Below are 23,967 nucleotides of genomic sequence, written 5' to 3'. Positions count from 1 at the left end.
ACTCTATATAATTCCATAATAAGTGGAAACACAGCTCCTGAACACTTCAATGAAGCCCGTATTATATTGATCCCAAAGCCAGATAAAGACCCAAAATTAGTATCCTCCCACCGACCAATATCTTTGCTAAATCAGGACTTTAAGATATTTTCAAAAATTATGGCCCAACGACTACAAATGATCTTACCTACTTTATTACACAGAGCCCAAACAGGCTTTATTAAAAACAGACACTCAGTGCATAATATACGAACGTTGATTGCAGCTATCACACAAACGCAAATTACTAAGAATAAAAATGCTCTGGTAATAAGTTGTGACGCAGACAAAGCGTTTGATAGAGTTTCCTGGCCCCATCTAAATCGAATTTTTAATTATCAAGAATTCGGCCCTGAATTCACACATATATTTAACACATTATATAAAGAACCCAAAGCATTTCTTACAATAAACTCACTCAACTCCCCACAATTCACCTTGCACAGAGGAACGAGACAAGGATGTCCGCTCTCCCCACTCCTGTTTGACATAGCACTAGACCCTATACTACGACATTTTGACACAATGAAAGAATGGTCTGGAATACACTTGGGGATGGAGGAAATTAAATTTTCCGCATTTGCTGATGACCTGCTATTATATATGTCAAACCCCAAACAGGCCATCCCCCCCCTCCTAACAGCACTAGACAGAATAGAAAATATAACAGGCCTCAAATTAAATTACTCAAAAACTATAGCACTGCCTTTAGATCCTAGCGCCAAGCAGGGGTGGGGCAACACATTCCCGTTCATGTGGGCACAAAATTCCTTCAAATATTTAGGAATACATATCTCCTCTGATATTAGACGTTTGTATGGCATTAACTTCACTCCTATGCTCACCAAAACATACAGTGACTTCCAGAAATGGAAGAGCCTTCCCCTATCATACATAGGACGTTGTCATCTTTTTAAAATGATAACATTCCCAAGACTCCTATACCTAATCCAAATGCTACCTTTGCTACCCACTAAACAGGACCTAAAACTCTTCAATGCAGCATTAAGCAAATTCATTTGGGGAGGGAAAAAACCCAGATTATCACTGTTTAAACTGCAACAACAGAAAGAATTGGGTGGAATAAATCTACCAAACCTCAGAGAATATGCAATAGCGGCAAACTATAAGATAGCTCTAGATTGGATAAAAGGTTACGACACATACACTAGACGATCGCAAGAACAGGCATTTAGCCCACACAGAGATCTAATAACATTACTGCATACGCACCCGAAGGCAATAGAAGCAGACTTAAGAGACAATATACTTCTGAACACCACGTGCGAGGCCTGGCGACTGTTCCGGACTAGCCAAAAAATGAAGAAATACTCCTCAATATTCTTACCTGTATGGGGCAACCCAAGCTTTCCCCCACAAACAACGAATCCATGCTTTCGAACATGGTACCAAAAGGGTCTTCGCTGCTTATATCAATTCATCCACCCTGTCACATTACAACCCCTCTCTAGATCCCAAATGCAGGAAAAACACCCAGATATCTCCTTTCCATTATTTCAGTTTTTACAGCTTTCTAGTTACATCAGTAAAATACTTCAAGGTTTGACTAACACTGATAAAACTAACACACTAGACTACGCAGTTAAAAACAACACCGGATCCTTCACCACATCTTATATTTATTCCCATTTACGCAAGACACTCAACACAGAAACATCCTCAACGGGTCTAGTTAGGTGGTTGAATGAATTCCCCCACTTGACTGTGGAGAAAATGCTATCCTCATATGTAAATATGAATAAGCAACTGGTGGCCACTACCTATATGGAGATGCACCAGAAAATCCTCCATAGGGCATACTACACGCCTAGACTAAAGTTTTTGACTGGTAACTCCCCAACATCAAATTGTTTTAAGTGTGAGGCTCCAGACGCGGGTATGACGCATTGCCTATGGGAATGCCCAATAGTCCGGAAATTTTGGGGAGATCTACAAAATTTTATTAATAATCAACTCGGGCTACAGTTCCAGGTGTCTAAGGACTGGGTGTTTTGGAACATTTATCATAGAAAAGACAAACTAGCTCTATCCAAACACGCACGACTCTTGTTTAATAAAATTGCAGCGGCGGGGAAGAAAACCATCCTTTCCCAATGGATTGACAAAACCCCGATCCCTCTCACACTATTATTTCCTAGGATTCAGTACCTATTTCAAATGGACTGGACGGAAGCTGTAACGAATAAAGAAAAATTGGTTGGCAAATTTGTAGACACATGGGTACCTTACATAAAATCTCTTCCCCAATCCACCAAAGACGCATTAAGGAATAGCTTCCAATCGACAACCTGGTATGAGCTAGAAACCGTAACAAATGGAGTACTACCTTTTTGAAAATATACACATCTGCCCAGGACTCTGTCAATGCATGATACTAGACCTAACAATACATACATATTGACGGACAATAATAATACTGCCTGGATGTTACTTGACTTCCATAAATGTGTAAGATCTTGTCTTTATTAATCTTTATTAATATTTGTGCTTATATAAATGTAAATCCACCAATGTTTGTTATTGGACGTGCATTGCAATTAATAAAATTGTTTTGAAAAAAAAAAAAAAGAAACAAGCAGCCAATGGAGATATTGTGGGGAAGGAGCTTGAGCTTTCTGCCAGTAAAGGGTACAAGCTCCTGTCATAGTATTGTATGCAGCGGCAATGTCAACCATATAGTGCAGGGGTGAATAGTTTAGCACATAGAAATTTGTTATATTCCGTGTTTCCCCGATAATAAGACCTTCCCCGATAATAAGACCTACCCTTACTTCTGCAGAACAGTCCAAAAATAAGCCCTAGCTAAATCTCCATTTTGCCTGGTCCCTGCGCTACACTACAATGCACCAGGCTCAACCCCCCCCCTCATGAAATGGATGCCACTGTTAAAGTTTTAACAGTGTCATCCAATCACAGATGCAGCATCTCACAGTGAGCGCACACCCTCCCCTCGTTTTCTGTGAATGATGCTGGCATGCAGAATTCGGAGTATGGACACTTATGATGTTGTTGAAGACTATGTTATGACCATTTTTGAATAAAGGTAAATTTTTTTGTTCACATTAACCTGTTTATTGAAATGGCTGTAAATGTTTATTAAAATAAGACCTACCCCGAAAATAAGTCCTATGGTGTTTTTTGGACCGAAAAAATATACAAAGAGTGTCTTATTATTGGGGAAACACGTTAGGAGCTGGTTAGTTTCCCCAAGTGCACTGAGGGAATTGAGGGGTGAATTTATGAAGCTTGGAGAAGTGTTATCTATCCCCATAAAGAACGTTATGAGCAAGGTGATAATGGTTCAGCCAATCAGCTACAATATGTAAATTGACAGGTAAGAGCTGATTGGCTGAACCATTATCACCTTGCTCATAACGTTCTTTATGGGGATAGATAACACTTCTCCAAGCTTCATAAATTCACCCCTGAATAAAGCTTCCCACACTCCTAAACCCACCCCCAGACTCCTGTGAAACTAGCCAATGGGAGTCTGGGGGCAGGCTTAGAAGGAGTGTATGAAGCCTCACAGCTCCAGATACACTTTGTGTCTCTCTCCTTCCCCCTTCCCTGGAGAAACCAGCCAGGACATATTCTGCATACATTATAACACAGGGGTGGCCAAACCGGTCCTCAAGATCTACCAACAGTGCATGTTTTCCAGGCAGCCTGTGGCTCTATAGTAGGAATGAATGCAGCATGTTTTAAAATGTGACAGTTAGTAATGACTACAGCTGTGCACCAGCTAGGTAACCTGGAAAACGTGGACCGTTGGTAGATCTCGAGGACCGGTTTGGCCACCCCTGTTATAACACATATGCTTAGATGTGCTAAGTGATACCCCCGCAGTCAGCTCTGACCTTATGCCCAAGACAGAGTAACGGACCGTTACAGAAATAGACTTTATAATATAGTCTACTGTCTGCAATATTTATAGTTTTCTATTCTCCATATTTTTCTCTCAGAAAACAGGCATGCATGGCAAAACACGGACCAAACACAAGATAAAGAATCGGACGTTTAAAACTATACCATACAAGGCCAATGAATGTAAAGATCACAAACAATTGCATGCATCTGAGGAAGAAGAGTAATGAAAAGTGTGATATTATGGAATAATGATTTTTCATTTATATCAAGTTCGATAGAATTTTTTTCATGCATGATAATAAAGAATGTTCCTTCGGAAAATCCCTTCAGACTCTTGAAGGGTCAAGCAAAAGTCATATGACATTAATTGTAGGAACACAAGTACTGTAGCTAGTACTACACCTAGGCACACATTATTACCTTAGCATGTGGAGACTGCATTTTCTGGTACATTTCAAGGGAGTAATGGTGAAGCCACATCTCCACAAAGATCTGCAAACCAGATGTAAATGTAGGTCTTTAATTCAAATACACACAATGTAAGAATGCACATTTCAGCGCTATGGGCTTAATTCTGACCTGATCGCAAAGCACATTGTTTCTCATATGGACAAAAGCATGATGCACGGCAGGTGGGGCAAGTGTAGAGTATATTCCATTTGGGTGAGTTATATTATTTCTGTGCAGGGTAAATACTCGCTGCTCCATATCTAAATTTCTCTGCAAGTTACATCTGCCCCACCTGCAGTGCAGCATGGTTTCATCCATTTGAGAGAAAAAAAAATGTGTTTAGTAATCAAGTCTGAATTAGGCCCTATGTACAGGTGAAGTAGAGTTTGCACAAAATCCATATATAAGGACTAGTACCTTGGCAATAGTATACGGGAATATTTATTGACACTTCGTAAATAATAAAGTAGCAAGACCACAACAAATACACTAGCCATAAAAAGTATGTGTGGCAGGTCAAGCAAAGTAAAAAAAAAAAGCTATTCCTAAAACAAAGCCAAAATATAGGCATAGCAATGTATTATTCTCCAAAGGTTTTCCTTCTTTGTATTAGCAGAGACCCATAAACAGCAATAAGTTTAAGATTTCTTTCATCAAAAATACACCAATGTCCCAACTTGGACTATGGGAACTCACCTGCAATAAGGTTTCCGACCTCCATATTTCCTGGGCCGCAGGATCTGCATTCACCAAATGCTGGTGAGAAATGTGTCTCTTTAGAAGGCTAGAGTGAGTTCCATATGAAGTTAATGAAATTGATGGAGACCTGTACAAACAAGATGACATTAATCAAAAATTGTACCTGAAACCATCGCGCCAGCACACTTTACATAGTTTTTTTTTTTGTCCTTTTCCAAATCTCATAAATGACACAAAGACGCTCGCCATATAGTAGATTTTAATTCAAAACATTGGTCTGGTCAGTCAACTAATCTAAAAAATAAATAGAGCAGCCAGTATTTACCCTGCACAGAAATAAAATAAAACTCACCCAAATGGAATATACTCTACCGTACATAGTACAATTTGCCATTTGATTTTTACTATATTGTCAAAATTAAATCGGGATCGCATACACACCGAATGGCGATAAAACACGTTTTTAGCCTTTCAATCCTGATTCGATGCCGATGCGCGCTCCCGTTCAGCTCAAATCGAATAGCCAAATAGACAGTCTGTGCAGCAACGACTATATAATGCAGATCTGTACTATAGAGTCAAAATTGAATGCGTGCGTTTTGGCTTGCCGCGCGATTCAATCCTGATGGATTAGTGATCAAAAAGCAAGGATATCGCAGTGTACACACCATTAGTCCCAAGACAAATCCATCATTTGTAACAGGACATATTCACAGACCGCAGGCTAAAGACAAAGTGAGTATGTCACAGGGACCTGCCTATATACTCTCCAAACAGTGACCAACAGCTAAATACTCAATCTAGAATATATATCAAATGTCCAAGAATATAAATCAGAGAATGCAAATGGCAACAATAATAAAGGCTCTTCACAACAAAGAAATAAAATTATAAGTTATATAACCGGAAGTTCAAACTCTGGAAACAGGAAGACAGTTGCAATCCAAGTTGCTGAGCCGCTGACAATGTAACACACCTTTAAGTTAGTGGCAGATAACATCAACAGTATATATCTCGGATATTTTCTGTCACCTTGACCGATCGGAATATGGGAATATTCGTTCTTTTCAATCTATCAAAAATAAATCTCCCCTTCTTAGACCCATAAAGGATAGATTTTGAAGTTTCCATGTGAAAGTTATTTTTCCTTATTATTAGACTTTGCAAATCCAGTATAGTCCTGAATCCACCTGAAACCTTCTTCACAACGAACAGCGTGAAAAGAACACCTTTTTGTCTGCCCTCGGAACAGTCTCTACTGTGAGTGGGGTATGCCACTTTTTCCATTTACATCTTTATACTTTGGGAATTCATCAATATTGAACATACTACACTATAGATTTTATTTTTTCCTTCTCTTAGGAGTGACCTCTCTGGAAAGAAGTACATGGATTGACTCCGTGGGACATCATTTGAAAGAGGACGCACTTGAGCTCCATATTGCACTATAGATTTTATTTGTTGACACTTGTTTACTAGATTGGTGATCTAGCTTTTAGTGTGGCTGCAAAAGGTATTTTTTGCGTCTTGGGATTGTTTAATATCTTTTGTGTTTAAAGCTGTCAAGTCGCTTATCCACATTTTGACACTCCTTATGCAGGATGTCTTTAACTACCTTATGAACTGGAAAACATCTACCTCTCCTGGACCTATCTTAAAACAACGTATTGTGTTCAATTATTCGTATCCTTATAATTCAAAGACTTAGAACAGGCATGTCCAAAGTCAGGAGGCCCGGGGGCCAATTGCGGCCCGTGCTGTCATTTCAAGCGGCCCGCAGCCTCCAGCTGGAAGCAGGCAGAGCATCAGATGTGGGAAGCACAGGACACTAAAGGTGGGGCCCCGGCCAGCGCGCCTTTACCTTGCTGTCTGTTGAAGTGAGGAGGTGCTGGCCGCCACAGTCAGATGTATTTGGCGTCCTACCCCTGCTGCTGCAATCTTATATCACCATATTCCACAATCACAGTGACAGCAGTGGGGAAGCTTGCTCCCATAACATGCAGAGCGGAGGAGGGCAGCAGCGGGAGCCCAAGCAGCTCCTGTCCTTGCAGTGCCTGCTTTGCCTCTCCTTCCTCTGGCTCACACAAGGGGCTGGGAAACATACAGAGAAGGGAGGGGGCAGAGTGGGGGGTGCCGGATGGGTTCCCGACAGTCATTTACCCGACGTCGGCATCCTGACTGTCAAAACGCCGGCAGCCGGGTGACCGACGGCCACCCGCTATTTTCCCTCATGGGGGTCCACGACCCCCATAGAGGGAGAATAGAATAGGTGGCTCGCGTAGAATAGAATAGGTGGCTCACTTTTTTGCACTCGCCATGCTGTCTGACTCCGGGCAGTCAGGATCCCAACGTCGGGATAATGACTGTCGGGATCCCGACTGTCGGAGTCCCATACCACACCCGAGCGGGGGACATATGGAGAAGGAGGGTCAGGCTGGGGGACATACTGTGAATGGAGGCAGTGATGGCCATTCAGAGAAGGGGGAGCAGGGGCAGGCTGGGGGACATACAGTGAATGGGGGCAGAGTGGGGTACATAGTTAATGGGGGTCATACAGTGAATGGGAGTCATACAGTGAAGGAGGGTCAGGCTTGGGGACATACAATGAATGGAGGCACTGATGGACATTAAGAGAAGGGGGGCAGGCTGGGGGACAGAGTGAATGGGTGCAGAGTGGAGGACATACAGTGAAGGAGGGGCATGCTGGGGTACATACAGTGAATGGGGGCAGAGTGAATGGGGGCCGAGTGGGGGACCATTCTGATGTGATTAATGATTCAAAGAATGTCAGACTGAATGGTCGGCCCCCACACATTTACACTTCACCAAATCTGGCCCTCGTCGCAAAAAGTTTGGACTACCCCTGACTTCGAACAAGCTTCACTAAATCCAATTTAAACATCCCGTCATGTTCCATTACTTCAGACTATGCACTGGATAAGTTACCTCTTTCTCTGATAAAAAACCAGGAGACATAACTTCATCATATTCAGACTAGTCTGAGATCTAGGGCAGGGACCGGCAACTGGTGGACCACAGAAGCCAGAGCTCCGGACCTCACAGTAATTCTGTAAGTATGCCAGGGGAAGTGAGACATGACATCGCCTTCCCCTGACGAGCGAGCGTCCTATCGCAGCGCCTCACGTGGGCGGGGGCTGAAGACGCGGCCAGCGTGATCATCTGGAGACGCCGCGCGCGCCAAGCCCGTCCGCCCTCCCTCCCGCCGAATGAAGGAGCTGCCTGCCCTCCCGCCCGCCAAGTGAAGGAGCTGCCCGACCGCCCTCCCTCCCGCCCGTTGAATGAAGGAGCTGCCTGCCCTCCCGCCCGCTGAGTGAAGGAGCTGCCTGACGCCGCACCCCACGCCTGAGCAGGGGCCTCTGCGGGTTGCGGCCTGCCCGTCCCCCAAGTACAGTATGCAGAGTTTGCATTTTTTAAAAAGGTGAGCAGAATGTGCCTTCATTGTCCCTGTATTGCCAGCATTGTCCCTGTATTCAATACAGGGACAATTGCTGCCAACACAGGGACAATTGCTGGCAATACAGGGACAATTGCTGGCAATACAGGGACAATTGCTGGCAATACAGGGACAATTGCTGGCAATACAGGGACAATTGCTGGCAATACAGGGACAATTGCTGGCAATACAGGGACAATTGCTGGCAATACAGGGACAATTGCTGGCAATACAGGGACAATTGCTGGCAATACAGGGACAATTGCTGGCAATACAGCATTGTCCCTGTATTGGCAGCATTGTCCCTGTATTGCCAGCATTGTGCCCGTATTGCCAGCATTGTGCCCGTATTGTCATTGTATTGCCAGCATTGTCATTGTATTGCCAGCATTGTGCCCGTATTGCCAGCATTGTGCCCGTATTGCCAGCATTGTGCCCGTATTGCCAGCATTGTGCCCGTATTGTCATTGTATTGCCAGCATTGTGCCCGTATTGCCAGCATTGTCATTGTATTGCCAGCATTGTGCCCGTATGGACCTCAACCAAAATAATTTCAAACTTCCGGAACTCCATCAAAAATTACTTGCCTACCCCTGATCTAGGGGGTAGATTTATTAAGCTTGGTGAAGTAATAAAGTGTCTGGTTTTTATCACTGGCCAATCGGCTCCTAACTGCCATTTAAAAAAAAAAAAAAAACCTGTAACTTCACAGTTAGGAGCCAATTGGCCGGGGATAAAAACCAGACACTATTACTTCACTGAGCTTAATAAATCTGCTCCACAATCTTTTACCACAGTGTAAAAAATCCTCTTTATAAACAAAGGTTTCCTACATCCAATCCCTTACATCTGATAATGGAGTAGAGGTAGTTGGGGTAGGGGTTAGATATTTTCCTATATATATTTATGTATAGTTTGGGTTATGATTTTTTTCCTGTATTTTGAATTGTTGCTCACTGTGAGAACCCTCAGTGTCCACCCAAATAAGTTATAACCACCATATCTCAGATATTAATTTGAGTAGACTGTGTCCGCTAACACTATTCTTTTTTTGCGTTTTGTTTTTTAGCTCTTTTGACTGGAAACCGTATGCGGTTAAATGATTGTTATAGTATGGAACGCAAGCTGCATATTGAGCATTGGAGACTCCAGAAACAGGGAGACAGATTTACTGCACTTTCCAATTTCTGTGGGCCCATCTGTCTCATGCCCGATTTTTAATGGTTACCACAGACTGATGGGACCTTCTGGATGTCCGTCCGAATGTTTGCCGGTCCCAAAGTCCACAATTTGTCTGTTAATTGTGGGAGTTGATCCGCGCACTTGCACACCGGGGGCGCCTGTTGAGTACTTCCAGTGACACAAAGTCTGTAGGTTTTCCCTGTTGTATTTGTGTCTAATGTTGCCAAGTGGTGTACGGTCAGATCCACTGGATGTTCGCTATGGATAACAACAGTGACTTAACAGTATCTTAATTTAAAGGTGTGCTACACTAGTTAGTGGTTCCAGCATCTTTGAATGCAACTGTTTCCCTGCTTTTTTGTTTTCCCGTTTACGGAGTTTGCAATTCTGGTTTTATATATTCTATTTCTTTGATCTGGAGAGCCTTTATTATTGTTGCCATTTTACAGTCTATGACTATTCTATTAGTGGACATTTGATCCATGTTACTGATTGGATATTTAGTTGATTATCTCTAATAAGCTGTTAGTCATTTCCTGTTTGGAGAGTATATAGGAGGGTCCCTGTGGATCTCTAACTGTGTCTTTAGCCTGCTGTCTGTAAATATGTCCTGTTACATAGGATTTGTCTTGAGAATGAGATGACAGAACTAACACGTCAACTGACCGGACAAAGCTTATTTGGCAAAACACATACACACTGGTATAAATACTGTCCTCAATTATCACAAAATTTGGGATCACTGATGCCGGTCTACATATGATCTTAGTTGTGAGGCTGACAGCCCTTATTTAATCCTTTTATTTGTATTCTTCCTTGCATTGCAGTATTTGTCGGGTACATTATAGCCAGTATTCAATCCTGGACGAAATTTTTAGCAGGCGGAAAAAAAAAAACAGTTCTCTAGAATTTTTTCTAAAATAGGAGGCGGTGTCAAGGGGGGCATATTTGATTCACCTATTTAATCCAGGAGCTGATTTTTGGCCTGGGTAAAAAATTCAGTATTGGCAAACACAGCGTGTATCAGCGAAAGTGGTTTTGGCAAAATTGTGGATGTTTTTGCAGCCATTTTGCCCATGCCATTGCGCATCCCCCCAAAAAGTGAAAAGGCATAGGTGAAAATGCCTGTAATTGAATACCTAAAAAACTAATCTCTGCCATTTTTTCGCCTGCTGAAAACTTCAGCCAGGATTGTACAGATGGGGCAGGCTTCTTCTTTGCTGGCGAATCGCCAGAACGTCACCGCTGGCGATCCGCCAGCAGCCTGCCTCACCATCTGACAAGCCGGCGGTGACCGGGGGGAAGCGCTGTCGGAAGGGGATGCTCGCGCGTCCCCTTCTCGCTATAGAGATGGCGGCTGGCGTCCCATCTGTATATGGGCCTCTACCTCACTTCACTTTGTTTACATGTTCTTTTGTAATTTTTCTGGAAAAAAATATTAAACATTTCATGATTTAAATGAAAATAAAAGTACGTTTTACACAAATAGCTTCAGAACTAGTCAACTGAAAATGAAAGGGTGCTAGATTACCTGGGGGCAGGTGATGGTACAGCTCCACCAGGATTGGAGAAATGAGGAGGGGGAACATTTCCTTCAACAGGAAGGAACCACTTCAGGTATTTCTCCACCAAGATGAAGTAGGCGCTGTCAGAGGTGCTACAAAGATACCCGGAGATATAGTTCTGTATGAAGAAAATTCATATACGCACACATTAATAATGGCTGATCATATTAAGATTTAATACTGAAAGGAAAAAAAAGTACTGAAAAAAAACTTTAGCAAAACTTCCCAAATGTTAGTGTAATATCCTCAATGACCGATATTATTGGATGTCATTGATTATGAAAAATAGTTTTTTTTCTTATGTATATACATTAAACCTTTGAGTGCCAGTGTCTTATTTATTGAGCACCCTCTAGAAGATAGTAGACAGGATCTGATTGGTTGCCCATAGCAACATCACATGTGAAACAGAATATACATCTTAGTAAATTTCCCCCAATGCCTCTTAATGGTATGTAAATGTAGTAACAAGTCTTCACTTACCCTTTGTGTGATAAGACAGATGGCAAAATGGAACATGAAATACTCAAATGGATCTGGGAAAGTGATTAAGGAAGTAGACAATATTAAATTCAGGAACTATCTATAGTTTGCTCGTATGGGAGCCATTAACCCCTTCGCAAGAATTTTCTGGGCTATGCACCAGTGCCCAGATTGGCAAACCTGGAAAATCCACTGCGCTCCCTTCTTCCAGGCAGGGCCACGGAGATCAGCTTCACCCGCAGCCCAGCTCCTGCTGCCTGGCACAGCCTCCCCATTTTTGTCCTGCATGTCGACATAGTCAACATGGACACCATATTAGTGCACCGCAGCCCCTCTCATGGTTCGCTGCGCTTGCCATGCAGCCACGCATCGCTCGGCACACTGTTCTATTCTCCCTCCATGGCGTAGTGCAGGGGTCCACAAACTATTTTGCTATGGCACCCTATCAAACAATAAAATTAATTACAGGACCCCAGCAAGTTACTGCAGAAGGTAATCAAGATTCAGTATGGAATCCCGACGCCGGAATCCCGACAAGGGGGGGGGGACGTGGATCCCCCCCCCCCCCCTGCGGGCCCGGTGCCTCGCTACACTCGGCACGCTAATTTATTCTCCCTCTATGGGTGTCGTGGACACCCATGGAGGGAGAAAGTTTCGGGATTCCTGCGTTGGGATTTTGACCCCCGGGAAATTGACCACATCCCGGTCATCACATCACATGTGTAGACAGCACGTACATGGCAGCATTGCAGAGGCACAAAATAATGTGAGTCTAAAATAACAGACAATTCAACAGATTTTTCATACTCCTTGAATCACAGACTGAGATTAAAAAAAATCATCAGCCTGATGAAGTTTGGGACCCACAGTTTGAGAACCGTTGCCCTAGTGGATGGTAGGGCATGAAATACCACCCGTCAGCACCCAAAAAAGTGGGGGAAAAAAAATCACGGACCTTTTCCGTGTCGACCTAAGGCCTGTCACCCTTCAGTGGTCATCCCAATGTATGTTGACCTTAATGGTGTTGACCTAACGACCGTTTACCACACCACTGACCAATATTGTGAACAATATCTGTCCAACTGCATGCACTATATCATTCTCCTGTGACACCGCCGATATAGTTAACTAGATCAGCGGCCACGGGAATTGCTTTAGTGTGTACCTAGCTTTAAACTGAAACTACACTTCAAAATTACTTTGCTGGTTTTTTTATCCAGTTAAGTAAAATTAATTTCATAGAAAGAACCTGGTATTTATTTTTCTCAGACAAGTCAGGTATTCTGAGACTGGTAACCATACTCTTTCAGTAGCACTGTAAAGGATACTAAGAGCCAAATTCATGCCAATCACTCCGGAGGCTGGAAACTTGACCTTATTATGATAAAGAGGACAATCAGGCATAGCTCGCTCCTGTATAGTGGCTCGCACAGGACCCTGGGAAAAACACAGAACATCAACTTTAAATCAAATTTTTATAAATATTTTGGCCACATGGAGCATTTCATGCCTAAAGAGGGATTACTTACTGGAAGATATGATACAGGAAAGTCATATCTGTATTCCTCTGCTTGTAGCTTATAAACCAGCTTCATCATAGCACCACTAGTAAAAAAAAAATTTTTTTTTAACAATTTGTAAAGATGTATACAAGCACTTAATCCTCAACCCAATATGTCTGGCAGCAGGCGGACTCATTCTAATATGAGGACATTAGGGCCCTGACTAGTCGCTTCAGTCCCTAGAGTGTTTGCACCAGGGACCAATGTTGAAGCGCTGTGCATCTGCATATTCGCTTATGCGCATGTGCAGGGCTTCTGGGTGGTCACCTTCGGTGACTTGCATAGTCACGATGGGGGGGGGGGGGGGGGGGAGGAATTAGAAGGGCTCACTAAGCAGTGAAATACTGCTGCTTAGTTAGCCGACCGGAATGACCCCCTAGCTTCAGTGGCTGCTGCAACCAACCTATTGCATGGATATAAATGGTGGCTATATCGACTGTGCAGCAGGGCTGAACTTATAGGTCTTCACAGAATTATCAGGTGTACACAACCACCGATCTGCTAGTGATAGACATCGTTCCAGCCATCGAATGATGTAACATTAGTGATCCTGCTATAAATGCAGGCAGGGTGTCAATGTACATGCAAGGGTTCTCTGCGAGCACCCAAAAAGGGGAGTTTGGTGTGGTGCCATCAACCTCACCAGTATTTACAGACATGCTGTGCTGCTCCCAAGCTGCATTCCCCTTACTGTGAATAGAATCCATGTGTGCACATGACATCTATTCACCTGGCGATGATCAGCAATCGCAACTATTCCCACTGGACACTGCAGCACAGAGCAGGCTGATTAGGCAGGGTGCCCGCTAATAGGGCACAATGCAATATTCAGTTTTTAAATTGGGCAGGGCATGGTGCCCTGCTAAAGCAGCCTAGCGTGGATACTAATATCCCTTCCCCGGAATCCATCTGGGAGACGCTGTGGGATTACTCTGGATTAGATTGCGGGCTATGGTGGTTAGGCACAAAAAACACTAAAAGATTCATCTTTCCCGGGGCCGGGCAATTGCGGCCCTCCAGATGTTGATGAACTACACATACCAGCATGCCTTGCATCAGTTTCAACATGGCCACATAGAAAAACTAATGCAAAGCATCCTGGGATGTGTAGTTCATCAACATCTGGAGGGCCGCAATTGCCCAGCCCTGATCTTTCCCCATTACCCCTCCAACCTCCAGCAGAGCCTCCAGATGGAAGAGACAGATATATAGTGTATACGCAGCCATAGATGAAATAACTTATGTAACAGACAGACACATGGAGCCAGACTTACCTAGGATCTAAAAATTCCAGAGCAGTATGGAACTCCAAAGGAGTCGTTCTCTCCTGCAGACATCTTAGGTTCCAGCCCACAATGCTGGCATCCAGGCTGCCAAAGACCAGCTCTACAAGCCACGGAAAGATGGCATGCAGCTCCTAAAGTAAGAACATTTATTCATTCAAGTAAAAAATATATCCCTATCCTAGTTTTCACATATTACAAGTAATTTACTACTAACAGCAAAAGACATCGCCAGCACAGCTGAAACTAGGTTACATAACATCTGGACAAGAGGGATTACCTCACGGTAGTATAAGGTTCTCAGGGGTCTATTCATAAAAACCATGAGAAGTGGCAGGAGTAAAGTTACTCAGGACAACCACTCAGCTTTTACCGAATGTATTTGATAAATGTTACTTCAACCAATTGGTTGCTGTGGACAACTACTTCACGAACAGACCACGAAAGCGCAAGTAGTAGTAGTTGGTGTTTTTTGCCGACACTTGAATGCCGATTTTTTCCAATTATAGGGCAAATTTATTAAGCTCAGTGAAGTGATAAAGCGGCTGGTACTTTATCACCAGCCAATCAGCTCCTAATTGTCATTGTTCAAACCCAGCCTGTAAATAAGACTAGAGACTGTGATACGGAATACTACCTCCATTTACCAGACCCTAGCATACACCCTGTAAAGCCCACATTTGCGGTGGAGTTGACTCTGGAAGTATAGGATCTGCACCAGCAGCTGGGACCCACTAACAAAAGGTATAGCTACAACTAAAGTAGCTAATCGAGGTAGTGGGTGTTAGAATTACCATATGTCTGGCCACATGAGAGTATGGGTGGTGAGAATTTTTTATAAAATACATGCTTAGAAAATCTAGCAAATAGCATGTGCACTAATAGCATCTAATCTGGAGGCTGAAACAATGGGCATTTAAAATCCGCAAGAAGCAATTTTGACCTATATGCCATGAATATTAACAGCACTAACAATAACAATCAAGTGGATGTGCGTGATCCATGTATATATGGGATGCGGTCATTTGGTCTACAGAATGATGGTCGACAGTCAAAAGGACGACATGGGGTTTTTCACTGTTTATTGAGCCAACATGTACCGACAGGTGGTATTTCATGCCCTACCATCCACTAGGGTGTGGTGGGAGAATAAAATAGTGTGCCTGAAGCATTGCGAGCGCAGCGAGCGGTGTGAGGGGATGTGATGCACCTTAAACTGTGTCCATGTCGACTGTGTTGACATTCGGGTCAAAAAACAGTTAAAAACCCCATGTTGACCTTTTCCCCTGTCGACCATCATGCTGTAGACCAAATGAGATATAGATAGATATATATGTTATAGATCTTTTCATTCAGCACTAGTTGAATCTAATTTTTTTTTGTTTACTTTTTCAAGAAACTATTTTTAGATTACTTTCATTGTAAGGTTGTAGCACAGTGTAGAAGGGTATGATCATTAATATGTTACATTGGGACTAGTGTTGTATGTATGTTTGCGGAAAATAATTGCTTACATACTGATAACTTCTGTAAACATTTTAATTTGAGCTATATTGTTATTACAAATAATAAACATTGCTCAATAAAAAAAATAAAAAAAGCTAAACCATGTTCTAGAAAAGCATGGGCTGGGAAGGAAAATTAACCTGAGAAATTAATTAATATTTAAGGCACTAGTTTTTCAGTGACCACACACATAAAGAAGAATGCACAACCCGTTATGATGTGCCATAAATCTCAGTTTATTAAATGGGAAATTGAAAATGTAAATATCCATAGAATCACAGATAGTCACGTGACTGTGGGTGAGGTATACTAATGACATACTGGTAGTTGGTTAATCTATATGTCCCAATTGCAGCAAACTGGAGTCAAATTCAGACAGTTTCTTGTCTCGTTTTCTCAGGTGAATAAATATTGGTCTTAAAATTATGCAGTACAGAAGTCTCTAATCCTTACATGAATTTTCCCCTTCGTGCCGGGCCACACATACTGGCTGCATACTGTCTCCTATGCTGCCAGCACACAGCTGTGGCAGGGCAGCCGGATCCAACCAGGATGGTAGGAGGACCACATTTCATGAAGAACACCTGCATTCCTGTTCTGCAGGATCCGGCCACAACGTTGTGTGTGACCCCCACATAGTCTCCTTGTGGCCAAGCGCTTGGTCACTGTGTGGCCCCAGCATTACAGGTACATTTAATAAAGCTTCTAGAAATGAAAAGAGGTCATGTTGGTCATAGCAACCAGTCAGATTCTGTCCATCATTTCTCAATTACATCCTACAAAATGGCAGTCCGATTTTGATTGGTTGCTATGGCCAACATCACCCAATTTAATTTTTAGAAGTTTAATAAACTTACCCTATGAAGTTTTCAAACTTATTAACAGTGTTGTTCAGATATAATACAATCCTCAACCTTTAGGGATGACTAGACAGAAACCATACCATAATCACAAATTATACGGATGAATTTGTGAGAGCGGTACGACCACCATCACCAAGGACAACATTTCTGCTGAGGGTGACCGTGGTTCAGTTAGAGAAATAGATCGGCATAACATCAGGATACATCAAATTGATTATCCATGAAAAGCTTGACCTGAGTGAGGTTTCTGTAAACTGGGTGCCCCATCAGCTGACTCAAGAGCACAGAGCTTGGGTGCCACAACATGCTGGTCAGATTTGATGATGGTTGCCCAAACTCTGTGTGGGAGATCATCAGTGATGATGAATACTGAATCTAGAGTGTCGACCCCAAGATCAAACCAGTTGGCTTAATGAACCCCAGTTGGAGATGCGCCATCAAAGAAGTTTTAACGTGACCGCAGTGTGGCCAATCTTTCAGCAACACACCTTTACTGGGGACTGGTATGCCAACCAATGCCTGCCGTAAGGGATGTCAGTCCTGCCCACAAGTTCAGGAAAGTAGTGGATTTTCTGGCTCTGACTTGATGTCCCACAAATTGTGCGCAAGAAGCTATAGACACTTCAATTCAGCATGTAGAAGATATACCAGCTTCTTCATCATGTGGTCTGAGTGCATGCAACTTTTCATAAACTCCTTTGGTGAATACTTTTAAAAATATATATAGTTTTTCACTTTGTAAATTAGTGTTCATTCTAGCACTCGTCATCTTTGAAAACCCATGCAGTTCCTCTTCCCCTTCTAGGGTGTCCCTGTCTGCTGTAGTGCTTCTAGCACAGTGTGGTCTGTATATCAGCACTGATATGCAAACCAGACCAGTGCTAGAACCACAGCAGACAGCGACACCCCAGGCAGGGAACAGGAACTGCATAGGTTTTCAAAGATGGCGGGTGCTAGAATGAACACTAGTAAATGTAATACTTTTCTTGTGCATCTGCAAACTTACTGCACAACCCTCATATTATGGTAGGAAAGCCTAGCACAGTTTCATTTTCACCTTTACTTGGTGCGAACTAAAATGAGCAAGGATTCACAGCCAGATCCTTTACTTTGTATAAGCAGATGAGGTCCTGACAGAACTATTCAACTAACTTATGCTGCTTTCAGACCGCATAACTGGCTTTGACCCCGTATTTGAAAACGTTTCCAAAAACGGGTCTGCCAAGTAAAACCCCTTTCACACCGCATCTCTTAAACGGTATATTACCGTTTAAGTGCCGTTTTTTTTACACTGGCAGACCCGTTTTTGGACACTTTCCAAATACAGGGTCAAAGCCAGTGCGGTTCCACCCCTCCCCCCCCCCGCATCCTCATCCCCCCCAGAGCCCGGCCATCCTCGGAAGCTGCTGAAGAGTGCAAGCAGTGGGCTCAGGTGCGGGTGCGCGGGGAGCTGCTGCGTGCACATCTACCCGAGACACGCGTCCCCCGGGCTCCGGCCGCTGCTCTGCACATCAGACTCCAGCGGGGACAGAATGGAGCCTGGGTGTTCAGCAGGACGGAGCTCGGATGCCCGGGGAGGGAGTGTTGGGAGGAGGACAGCGGCGTGTCTCTATTCCAGGACTGACAGCCTGAGCCCCGCTGTGTGCCAGGGGCTGGAACTCTCTCCCCCCCCCCCCCCCCCCCCGGGACCTATCGCAGAACTCCCATTGCTACCTGTCTCCAGGGTACCCGTCAGTGGGGACAGAACGGAGAGCGAGGGGGGGAGCCTGGGTGTTCAGCAGGACGGAGCTCGGATGCCCGGGGAGGGAGTGTTGGGAGGAGGGCAGCGGCGTGTCTCTATTCCAGGACTGACAGCCTGAGCCCCGCTGTGTGCCAGGGGCTGGAACTCTCCCCCCCCCCCCCCCCCCCGGGACCTATCGCAGCACTCCCATTGCTACCTGTCTCCAGGGTACCCGTCGCACCCGCCGCGTCTCACCGAAGCCCAGCGCCGACAAGCCTACAACAGAGCTGTCTGCATACTGCACAGACAGAGGGTACAGAGGTGGTACAGAGGTGAGGTACAGCAGGTCGGGGGGGGGGGGGGGGGGGGGCGGCGGGGCGGCGGTGGGTTGCTCCGGTGCTATGAATATTTAATGAGCACTCATTAAATATTCACTGCACTGAATTTAGGACCCAGCTCATTGGCTGGGTCCTAAATACCGTTTCAGACCCGATTTTGATCCCAAAATACCGGGTCTGAAACGGGTAGGACCCTGCATTTTAACCGGTTTGAAAAAACGGTATTTTCAAACCGGTTAACTGGATCTGCACCTTTCAGACCGCACAGATTACCGTTTTAAAACGGTAAAAAAACGGCAATATACCGTTTCCAAAGTGCGGTCTGAAAGGGGCATAACTTAGGGGTGATGGGACTAAATAAAAAATAATCTAATGGCGCTCTAAACTGGGAAACTTTAGGAACCACTTGTCTATATAAACAGCTTTCTTACTACTAAACACACTAAGACACAATCAGGAGTAGAGACTGCACTGCATCAGTGGACATTTAATACATGTAGCTCATTCCAGTTAAAAGATGGGATGATTACAGATGGAAACATAACCAGCAACACTTGAGACAACCCTAAAGCTTGTAGGATTTTAAGACAATTCAATTAAATGCTCATCAGCCACTATATATAAATGGGATGTGAATGTCGACATAGACAATGTCGAACTAATGACCTTGTCGAACTAATGACCTGTCGAACTAATGACCTGTCGACCTAGAATCATGTCGACCTTTTCCCATGTCGACCTAGAATCATGTCGACCTTTTAGCATGTCGACCTAATGGATTCGACCTAATGACTTTCTACCATAATGCAATAGACCAAATGATCCCAACCCTATATAAATACAAGTAAAAATCAGGACAATAATGTAGATGCGATTAGTATTCAGAAGGACGGACACATCATAGGCATACAGTCACATTCAATAAGCAGGAACATTAAATGCAACCCACACTTCATGGACTTCTTGGTCCACACCAGCCAGTTTAATGTTCTGTAGTACTCATGCTATCATTATACAGTTCCAGAGAACAGATCAAAAAAAGGAAAAGTGTTTACTACACGGGAATCGGTACATCTGTCAGAATGAACTTAGGTCTACAGTCATTAGGTCGACCCCACTAGGTCGACTGGCAGGAAGGTCGACCTGACTTAAGGTCGACATGGGCCAAGGTCGACATGACTTAAGGTCGAATTTGCATAAAGGTCGACTGGTCATAAGGTCGACATGGGTTTTTCACTGTTTTTTGAGCCGACATGGCGTGGTGGGAGAATAAAATAGTGTGCCGAGCGCAGCGAGGCACCGTGCCCGAAGCATCGCGAGCGTCCGATTCTCATTGCCAACTGTGTCCATGTCGACTGTGTCGGCATTCGGATAAAAAAAACAGTGAAAAACCCATGTCGACCTTATGACCAGTCGACCTTCCTCATGTCGACCTTTATGCAAATTCGACCTTAAGTCATGTCAACCTTGGCCCATGTCGACCTTAAGTCAGGTCGACCTTCCTGCCAGTCGACCTAGTGGGGTCGACCTAATGACTGTAGACCTAAGTTCATTCTGACAGATGTACCGATTCCTACTACACAGTTACAATCACCAGTATAGTTTGAACTACAACAACACTGGCACCACTAATAAGTGACTCTGCCCTTGCTAACAGAAGATGCCATAATTGCAAGTCTGGTGTGGTCTGTGGCTCTGGGCTAGTTGATAGAACCAGATTTAGCTGTAAATGTTTTGAATGAGCGACTGCAGATAGTTTATGTAACCAGCTAACAGAGCACCACCATACTGTGAGACATCTGTCAGGATACTCTAGCAGGGAATCCCAGGCAAGGAAAGGGGTTGTTTCCTAGCATGCATCGGGACCTAAAAAATCATATCAATCGCATCGTATGCGATGGACGCAATTTTTAAATTGGAATCAATGTAAAATGCCCCCCAGGCCCCAATTTTAGTTGCATACCCCCCTCATGGGTCAAATGCCCCCCCATTGTTAACGCCACCCCACGATGAACGCCAAACCGAAGCGTGGCGAGCGCAGCAGTACGCGTCCTCCGACCTTTTCATACCCCCACTATCCACGACGGTGTGGAGTCGATTTTATAAAGTGTGGCGAGCGCAGCGAGAGGAAGCGCATTACTTCACAGGTATTACGCGTCAGCTCGCCACGCTTCGGGCACTTTATAAAATCAACTCCATTCCGACGGGTATAGTGGGGTTATGAAAAGGTCGGAGGACGTGTACCGCTGCGCTCGCCACGCTTCGGGTTGGCGTCAATAGTGGGGTGGCGTTAAGCCATTTCACATACTTAATACCAATTAGTGTACATATACAATCAAAAATCGGGGCCATTGGCCCATTTCACATTGTTCCCTATGTAAAATCGCATCGGTCGCATCGCATGCCATTATAATGGCATGCGATGAACGCGATCTTCTCCTTGCCGGCAATAAAGGCTAAAAATAGCCAAACATCGCGTCGGTCGCATACCTTAAGGTATGCGATTAACCACGACGGGCGCCGTGCTAGGAAACAAGTACCGGAAAGGGTACAAAAAAGGAGGATCTGAGCAAGAGTCTCTCAGTAGTTCATGGCTAAAAGCAGTCACCTAAAAACCCCTCATTTACTTTTGTATTCAATTACTATTTATTTTAATTGCTAATCACCAGCCTGTCAAAACGTCCGAGCTTCTGGCAGCTCTGTGATGCTGATGTGCGCAATGTGTGTGTGACCAGAGCTCTGTCGGGTGCCAATCTAGTGGCAGTCAGAGAATCATAGATGTGAGTAGCGTTAGGTTTTTATTATATTTGATCTTTTAATAAAAAATAAAATAAAAGAGCAAGTGTGATACAAAACCTATAGTCATAAACTGGGTACACACCTAAAGCTTGTTGGTCCAATCTCTCTGGTGGGAACAAAAATCTGGTAATGAATGGGAGCATACGACAATTCGCTTCTAAACACTGGAAAATTGACAAATATTATTGTATGGATACATTTTTTCCCAGTGCTTGGGAGCAAAGGTTTGATTCTCATATGCTCCCATACATTACCAGATTTTTGTTCCCACCAGATAGACTGGACAGATACAGGTGTGTACAGTTTTACATACATCACAGTCAAGGAACCAATATACAGTAACAGAATGTAGCTAGCCAATCAAGCACTACTCACTGTACCTTAGCAGGGAAATCCTCAATGACTCTCACCAGTTCCTGGCATCTTTGGAAGAAGGGTTTATTCACAGTGTCAGCCTTCAGTGAGGCCTGTATAAAAGTGAATAGAATATAACCATAGGATGATTAATGCACCTTTGTGAGTGGCGTATATAGTTGCACTAGCATACTATTCTATTTTTAATGCCTGAAACGCAACTGCCATAAGTACAGATGAAAAAAAGGTGATAAATTAGGTAATAGGTAATTAGGTATTATGTAATATTACAGAAAACGGGGACAAACTGGTGTAAAACATCAGAGAGGAAGAAAAGGAAACATGATCTCTGTAATCACAACAGTTAATACAGTGAAAGCGGCTGGTACGTCCTGGGCAGCACATCAGGTAGTATTGTTTTACACTGTGATCTCTAGGGGAAGTACACCGCAGAGGTACACGGCCGCCAGCACGCTGCCTACACAGGCAATGGAAGAGAAGTGTCTGCACTATATACACGAGGACTCTCACCAGCAGGAAGCTGGGCTGCGGACTACCCCCGGGAAGGCTCATGATCTCCGGACGCCTGTTCCACGAGTCCTGCCCCTGTTTGATGTTTGATTCCCCCCGCCACACAACGAAGTTTCTTGTTTAGGCGCCTGATTTACGTCATCACTTTCATTATAGCCTCCAAGCAAAGATGAGAGGAGCTTTCAGTTGGCGGAAACCGATTCTGAAACGTCCTTTACCTGCAGCCATTTTCTTGAAGCCCATGTTGTTGTCACCAGTTACGCTTATTGACTGCGCCCGCGTGTCAGAAATAGGGCGTGTCACGTAATAACCTATGGTCTGGTCTGTAGATCATGTGGAGACCGCAACATGCCACAAACAGAACATTGAATACATTTGAAATGCTCTTAAAACATGGTCCAAAAAAATATGAGGCCGATTTTTGGTTACAAATGATGAAAGTTATACCCCTTTTACACCGCCGAAAAATCCGGGTCAGCGGCGGGTCAGACCCGGATCCGCGGCGGTGTAAATGGGGGGTATCCGTTTCCATTTACACGGGTCCTCTACCCAGGTCCTGACCTGGGTAGAACACGGATAGGACCCGTGTAAATGTCGGTGTAAATGGTCCCGCTGCGGGTGCAGGCACCCGCAGCGGGTCCACAGCGTGCAGCCAGGGGCGGATTTAGGGAGGAGGGCGCCCCTAGGCACAACAATAATGTTTACTAAGTAGGACAGTTTATAGGGGCAGTATCTGCATGTCCTATCCATTTACACGGTACTTGTGAGTTATCTGGGCGTCCGATTTTGGTACTAGATCGCATACGATATCGCATGCGATATCGCATGCGATTTGCGATTTGCATGCGATATCGCATGCGATTTGCGATTTAGCATGCGATTTGAATAAGATTTGCTATTAATTTCATTACCCCACTATCCCCAAAGTGTGTCTATCAACGTGAACCCGAAGCGTGGCGAGCGCAGCGAGCCCGCGAGGGGCGGCGGTACGTGTCCTCCGACCTTTTCATGCCCTACTATCCACTAGGGCGTGGAGTGAGAATAGAATAGTGTGGCGAGCGCAGCGAGCCACCGAGCCCGAAGCGTGGCGAGCGCAGCGAGCCCCGCGAGGGGACGCGGACACCTTCACAGGTATCCGCGTGCCCTTGCGGGCTTCACAGGTGTCCGCGTCCCCTCGCGGGGCTCGCTGCGCTCGCCACGCTTCGGGCTCGGTGGCTCGCTGCGCTCGCCACACTATTCTATTCTCACTCC

At 44.4% G+C, this 23,967-nt stretch overlaps 1 protein-coding gene across 2 annotated transcripts in view; it reads right to left on the bottom strand.

The window, feature by feature from the left end:
- The window catches only part of SMPD4 (sphingomyelin phosphodiesterase 4), a 40,698-nt gene extending 17,752 nt beyond the window's left edge, over nt 1-22,946 (bottom strand). Inside the window, exons 1-9 of one of the 2 annotated variants that reach the window (XM_083148229.1) lie at nt 22,717-22,946; nt 22,212-22,298; nt 14,597-14,739; nt 13,290-13,365; nt 13,089-13,197; nt 11,761-11,813; nt 11,244-11,395; nt 5,074-5,203; nt 4,348-4,419 (exon numbers count right to left, since the gene is read on the bottom strand). In XM_083148229.1, coding sequence (XP_083004355.1) covers nt 4,348-4,419; nt 5,074-5,203; nt 11,244-11,395; nt 11,761-11,813; nt 13,089-13,197; nt 13,290-13,365; nt 14,597-14,739; nt 22,212-22,298; nt 22,717-22,758 — 864 coding nt within the window. In that variant the 5' untranslated portion in view covers nt 22,759-22,946. The remainder of the gene's footprint in view (nt 1-4,347; nt 4,420-5,073; nt 5,204-11,243; nt 11,396-11,760; nt 11,814-13,088; nt 13,198-13,289; nt 13,366-14,596; nt 14,740-22,211; nt 22,299-22,716) is intronic. The other variant, XM_083148238.1, reaches the window with a different exon arrangement.
- Nucleotides 22,947-23,967: the final 1,021 nt, after the last annotated feature.

The sequence above is a fragment of the Crinia signifera genome, chromosome 1, assembly GCF_055691185.1.
Source record: "Crinia signifera chromosome 1, ASM5569118v1, whole genome shotgun sequence".
Lineage (NCBI taxonomy): Eukaryota > Metazoa > Chordata > Amphibia > Anura > Myobatrachidae > Crinia > Crinia signifera.
The sequence above is the reverse complement of the archived record's forward strand: the minus strand, read 5'-3'. Positions and strand labels throughout refer to the sequence as shown.